Source organism: Salvelinus sp. IW2-2015, linkage group LG31, assembly GCF_002910315.2.
Source record: "Salvelinus sp. IW2-2015 linkage group LG31, ASM291031v2, whole genome shotgun sequence".
NCBI lineage: Eukaryota > Metazoa > Chordata > Actinopteri > Salmoniformes > Salmonidae > Salvelinus > Salvelinus sp. IW2-2015.
This window is the reverse complement of record NC_036870.1, coordinates 6,051,172-6,058,111: the sequence shown is the minus strand read 5'-3', so window position 1 is coordinate 6,058,111 and position 6,940 is coordinate 6,051,172. Positions and strand designations below refer to the sequence as shown.

The 6,940-nt window shown below is 44.9% G+C and overlaps 2 protein-coding genes across 2 annotated transcripts in view; one reads left to right on the top strand and one right to left on the bottom strand.

Annotated features, from left to right (window-relative positions):
• The window catches only part of med30 (mediator complex subunit 30), a 109,305-nt gene that overhangs the window by 30,946 nt on the left and 71,419 nt on the right, over positions 1-6,940 (bottom strand). The gene's annotated exons all lie outside the window — the stretch shown is intronic.
• The window catches only part of ext1b (exostosin glycosyltransferase 1b), a 41,055-nt gene continuing 40,132 nt past the window's right edge, over positions 6,018-6,940 (top strand). The window contains exons 1-2 of the mRNA XM_023976131.2: positions 6,018-6,145; positions 6,584-6,703. Of these exons, the coding sequence (XP_023831899.2) occupies positions 6,056-6,145; positions 6,584-6,703 (210 nt within the window). The 5' untranslated portion in view covers positions 6,018-6,055. The remainder of the gene's footprint in view (positions 6,146-6,583; positions 6,704-6,940) is intronic.

Genomic DNA, 6,940 nt, shown 5'->3' with positions numbered 1-6,940 from the left:
ACGCTTAAATTAGACCATCGGCAAAGATCACAAGTTCTCCCTACGTTAAGAAACACTTATCCTCTCTCAAATTCGCTAGGCTAAGCCAGGTGCGCACTTTGGGAAGTCCTTTTACTGGGGTTACATTCTGTTTTTATGCGGCTGGTTGCTGGTTGCTATTCGCGATACCAACAGCTGAGCCTACGGTTCGCTCTATTCTAAAATTGATTAAATTGCCCCCGCAGTTGCGGTCGCACCATACTGTTCCGGTGGCTAATGTCACCCCTCTGTCTGTCCAAAGGCTCTAGTGTTTTCCCGCCACCTTTTTGCTATTCTATCTTGACCTTGATCCTGCTGTGTGGTGGGCGCTTGGCTTGCCGTTGCACTTCGCACCCCAATTCTACAACTAATAGACTGTGTTATTTGAATGTGTCACTGCAAGCTTCATTTACCGGCGTCCAATAGTGGTTATTTGACGTTTAATCTTTTTGACAGCAGCACAATGGATTCCATCAATAGTCGTGAAAGCTAATAGCAGTGGCTAACTTATGTTTTACTGGGGCACATCTGGACAACATTAAATTTGACAAAGTGAGTAAAACGTTAGTGGGTTTATTAACAATAGGTTCTTGCTAGAATTTTCTACATGTTATTAAATTTTTTAAAACTCATAATATCGGAATCGCCGCCACCTAGTACTCTGAAAGAGGAGTTGATTGTCAAGGGGACTGCACTTCCATTACTCTCTCGGTTGAATTAATGGTTATCCAGGCCTTTTGGAGTTGTCAATGGACTGAAATTTTTTACTTTTCAAATGATGTCTGCTTGTTTGACATGGCTACGATCCACAACAAGCAAGACTATTGGGTGGGCTAGGTTTAGGAAATGGACTGTGTTTTACGTGTAGCGCTCAAATTTATGTGGCAATCATAGTATGCTAATAGAGCTATCTCATCCTTCTTTCGGTGGGATTAATAGTGGTATGAACGCTACCATACATAGACTTTGAACTCGTGTTTGTACACAATAGCAAGTTAAAATGACATTGTGAGAGCCGTATACTGGGGACGTTTATGGATGTTGGATATTTTAGCTAACTGTCAGGCGATTCTGTTCTATGTTTATTGTATACTTTTGAGTAGCAGATATCATATATCGCTCCATATAATAAGATATAGTCTTGGGCAGGTCAGTTGTAGGTCATTGTGTTTCGAAGTACGTGATAGTCTTAGAGTTCATTCGACTGTTCTCTAGCAAGGCATCGGGTGCAAGTTTCAATCACTTTCTTTAATTAATACTGATCTGCATTGGCAGAGGCTCTTTAGTGAACTCAGTCTTTCTAACCTATTCTACGTAGATCAGTGTTATACACGGGACTGCATGTTATTCTATAGTATTCCGAGTCAAATTGGAAAAATGGTGTTGTTGTGTATTATATCTGATAAAAGGTCGCAGAGCTTAGTGTTAGCTCGCTTTCGACATGCCAGTGTATTGGGTAACTATTTGGTCACTCATGAACCGGCTATCAGAATTTTTCAATTATGCTTTGTCGAATAAAGTAAATATTCATAGAACTATAAAATATAGTATGGACAGGGCCGGAATTCTCTCACACGCCACGAATTGCAAGGTTATTCGAAGCCAGAGATAATATTTATCACTGCTGTTTGTTGAGATAGTTCGGGCGTCTGGATGGTATGTGGTGTGTTTGAGCGTGTGTGTCACTGCCGTAGAGCTGTCATATTAGGCGGATTAATTTGTCTGGCTCTGCATCTGGACCTCGGTCTGCATTGGCAAATGGAAACATCCAGGGGAAGTTTAGATGTCTGTGTATATGCATGTTGTAACGAGTTGCAAGGGCAATTGGGAGAAGAGGCGTCTGGTAACCTATTCCGCGCAGCATCATGGAGAGTTAAGTTCTGACTTGAGTACAAAGTGCAATGGAGCATGGATAGCACTGTAATGTCATTTGCATGCAATATGTTTTGAGCAGCAAACCGGGTTGAGTTTTGACTCTGAATGATTCTTTATTTGATCTCCGTTAATCTTTGGTCATTCATTTTCGCTTCGTATTAAGAATTATTGTGCTACAATTGATTCTATCAGGACAAAATGGAGAGCTCATGATAGTAACAGTCAGTTTGGATAAAACACCTTCTATTAGGAGGATAGAGCTTTATATGGTTGATATTTATGGCCATGGGGTAGAATAATAGTGAGACATCAAACTATGAAGTAAACCCTGAGGAAAGAACGTAGTAACATTCCTCAAAGCAAGATGCTGCCAAAAGTGGTTAACCAATCAAAATATTCTTCTATGACTGAGATTTTAAACATAAGGATCTTCAACTTACTCGCGCTGGACATTTCTGTTATACTAAGCAGGTATTCTGGATAGGTTCGATTCCAATTGGAGTTAGGGATTATGTCCAAGTGTTTCAATCTTTGGTGTGTCATCTACGCTCAATATTGTGGACACTTGTAGGTACTTTTGGCATTTCCAAGTCAACAGGGTTCGAGGAGACTGATGATTCAGGCTTCCATGCAGTCAGGTCAGTCGGAATGACGCAAAGAGCCATAATTCAAGACATATAGAAACAGAGACGAGCTTTTGTGTGTCAAGAATACCTGAAGGTTGGACTTAGACTAGTACGAACGTCTATCTTTGGTCTGAATCAGTCAAATTTGAGACTTTTGGCTCAAGGAGTGTTTTGGAAGTGAAACGGATTGTCTTGATGTTGTGGTGTCTCTATGGAGTATGGTAGGAGGAGGGTGTTGATCGATCTCATTGTGTGGTGCACCTCTGCTGTGATTTGTTTTAGAGATTAAAGCCACTATTCCCTAGCATGAGCGTGTACCGAGCATTCCTGCAGTGCAAATGCTCCTTGGTTTGCTGTTAGTGGATATTTTGTTTTTCCCAAACAGGAAATGACCAAACATTTTGGGAAAATAAAAAGCTGTGAGGTGTGTAGGGCTTATGCCAAGAAGAAAGTGTGGGGTGCTGCTCCTGGACAACTGTGTGCAATTCCGATCACTTCGTCTGGAGATTATCAATTAAGAGGGAGGAGACAAAAGTGTGGGTTTGGGACTGCAGTAGAGACGTCGACGTGATCAAGTGACCCGGGTCAGACTGCTTGATTGTGGATGGATTCCATGCAGGTGGATAAGCCGCAATCCGGTGACATATTGTTGCGCGTAAGCCGGCGTCTTGGCCAATGATCCTCTGACGGGAGTGCTTCAGCGGCTTGGTTTTTTATGACTTGACATGCACTGTCAAATCTGTGTGGACATTATAGATAGAACAGCTGCCTTCCAAATCAATGTTCCAAACAATTGAATATAACCACCAGTGGCCTCCAATCAAGTTGTAAAGAACATCTAAGGATGATCAATGGAAACAGGAATGCACCTGAACTAAAATGTATTAGTCTCATAGCAACAGGGTCCTGAACACTTATATGATCGTTTATTTGTTTTTGAATACATTTGCAAAAATAAATAATAATAATCTGTGTTTTCGCCTTCGTCATTAGGGGATATTGGGTGTAGATTGATGAGATTGTGTTATTTTAAGCCGATTTTTTGAATAAGGTCTGTGACGTAAGCAAAAATGTGGGGAAAGTCAAGGGGATCTGAAATACTTTCCGAAGGCGCTGATAAGGATGTGATGTCGAAGCCCACTAAAGCCTGGCAGTGCCTCCAGGAATCTTAAAGGAGTCAAATCTCTGTGCGTGTGTGCCGTTATAATGGGCCCCCTCACTTGCAGCGCCTCCAGGAAGGAAAGGATCCCAGCGCGTCCTGCCCGAGGGCACCAGGCGAAAAGTTAGAGTTGTGCAAGCATCTCTCTGTAGTCATATCTGTGGAGAAACCACATCATCAAGTACATGTAAGGTTCACCTTCCAACAGGACAACGACCCTAAGCACACAGCCAAGACAACACAGGAGTGGCTTTGAGACAAGTCTCTGAATGTCCTTGAGTGGCCCGGCCAGAGTCTGGACTTGAACCCGATCGAACATCTCTGGAGAGACCTGAAAATAGTCGTGMAGCGACGCTCCCCATCCARCCYRACAGAGCTTKAGAGGATCTGCAGAGAAGAAYAGGAGAAACTCCCCAAATACAGGTGTGCCAAGCTTGTAGCGTCATACCCAAGAAGACTGGAGGCTGTAATCGCTGCCAAAGGTGCTTCAACAAAGTACTGAGTAAAGGGTCTGAATACGATATTGAAGTTTAAAAAATAATAATATAAATTACAACCTTATTTTAAACCTGTTTTTGCTTTGTCATTATGGGGTAATGTGTGTAGATTGAGAGGGGGGGGGGGCAATTTAATCAATTTTAGAAGAAGGCTGTAACCTAACAGAATGTAGGAAAGGTCAAGGGGTCTGAATACTTTCAGAATGCACAGTATGTATCCCAATACCTGTGCTGTAGGGCTGCGATTAGCCAGGGGCCTCACGATGCGATATCACAATGCTGAGGTGCCGATACGATATGTATTGCGATTCTCACCAGTTCTATATGTATCGCGATTTGATGTTCCAAACATCATTTCTCACTATATGTCTGCTGCGGAGACGAGAAAGAGCACGAGAAAATGTAGTTCTGACCAGTCATGGGAATAAAAGTGCCGACACCACGTTGGCTCGCTGTTTAAAWAGAAGATGGAGAACAAAGCTGTATGATGAAACATACTGGAGTTTTTGACGCAGGTACAGCAGACTAGCTCAAGCTAATGCTACCTTACACATCGATAGGTGGCGTCAAAGTATCGATATAATATATATATATATAGTCCAAAAATGATACTGTGCTATGTAACTATCACATTTTTTCCCCTTCACTCCTGTGCTGTGTTATGCCTGAGTTTTGTTCCCACTCTGTCTTTCTCACACAGTGAAACCCCATTCATTGCAACTTCACTCTTTACACAGCAAATGCATTTCTACTCCCTCTGTCCTACCCACTCAATTTAATCTCCTCCGAGTATCGCAGAACCCTTACACTCGCTTATATACGTCCTTCGGTACCACACGTACTCCCACTCCATACGTCTCCTCAATGTATTGCCAATGTGCCAATGGCATTTCTTTGACACACACCACAGAACGCTCATAGCCTCTCCTATGCCACACGCTTACCACACGCCTTTTAAGCACTTACTCCCGCTCCATATGCACTTTCCAGGTACCACTCCACAGCTGCATACTTGTGCCCTTCAATCCCAACCTACAGCGTATCCACTTGTGAGATTCGAGCCAACCGGTGCACACTTCACAAGCCTATACCTTTCACACCTGTCGCACACCTGTGCACCTCCCACTCTGTCTACTTCCACACTCATCACCTCTAATATTAGTGCACACTTCTCCACAGAAAGTATACACTTGTATCTCTCGCCCCTCTCCTACGCTTTCACTCTGACTCACACCACTCAGTCTAGATCTCCTAGCCTCTCCACTCATCGAGAGAGAGTGTGTGTGTGTGTGTGTGTGTGTGTGTGTGTGTCTACCTTGGTGAGTGTGTGTGCGAGTCAGATGTGAGTGTGAATGCAAGAGCCTCCACTTGTATTAGTGTGTGTGTTTGTAGGAGCGATTTAGAGTGTGAGAGCGAAAGCAGGGCCCGGGGGCCGGTGCTGTTATGTAGGAGAGAGTTAGAGTGTGAGAGCGAAAGCAGGGCCCGGGGGCCGGTGCTGTTTTAGCTGACACCTTTATGACCCCTGATTGACAGGGCTGTCATTACGTCAAACTCTCATCACACTGCACCAGCTGTTCTCCTCTTCTCGCCTTTCCTCTACCCCTCCATTAAGTCTCCTCTACTTCGCCACTGCCAAAGGCCAGCCTCTGCTTGGTTACCTCTCCCTCTCTTGCTCTTTTTTCTCTCTCTCTCTTTTTGCTGTCTCGTCTCTCTCTCTCTCTCCAACTGTGTGCTGTTTTATTGTATCGATTTCCAAGTCTGTTTCAATTTTTTTTCTATCTCTGCTCCACGCCTCTCTCCATGTCCCTAATCTATTGTTCTCTCTCTCCCTCTCTCCCCGTGTTGTGCATCTCTGTCTTTAGGCAGCCTGTGTGCCTGTGATGCTGAGTAACGGTTGGGAGCTGCCCTTCTCTGAGATCATCAACTGGAACACGGCGGCCGTCATCGGGGACGAGAGGCTCCTGCTGCAGGTACRACGCACACCCCTCCCCATCCCCGTAACCACCACCTCAGCCCCTTTTAAAGGGATACGGCAAGATACTACTTCAGAGTCAGGTGAACTCGTGGATACCATTTATATGTCTCTGCGTGCAATATGAAGGACGTTGGAGTTAGTTTCGCACGCCAATGATAACTAGCGTTAGCGCAATGAATCGGAGAGTGCACTCACGGACTGTGTCTCTCAGCCCGGGATCGTATTCATTAGAGGCTAGACACACCTTAGCAAAACATTTTGCAACAGAGAATTCAAACGGTTGTTTCCTAGTCGCTCCGTTTCCCTCCTCCCTCCCTCTATCCCTCCCCTCTCTCTGACCCGACCATGGCGCGTTGTCCCCTCCTTCACCCGACCCACAGCTCCTCTCTCCAGCCCCTCTATCTAACAATGTCCCCCTCCTGTCCTCCTCCAGATCCCGTCCACGGTGCGCTCCATCCATCAGGATAAGATCCTAGCTCTGAGGCAGCAGACCCAGTTCCTGTGGGAGGCCTACTTCTCCTCCATGGAGAAGATTGTGCTGACTACTCTGGAGGTGAGACACACACACACAGACACACACCCACACACACACACACTTTCTTTCTCATTTTCTCTCTCCGTCTCCTCGGCTATCAATCTCCCTCTGTCTTCCAGAGTTCCAATGTCACGCTAGCCTCACCGCAATCTCTCTGTTTATTCCCAAGTGTCTATTTCATGCTAGACTGACCTCACACCACCAGCCATCCACACACCACCAGCCATCCACACACCACCAGCCATCCACCAGCCA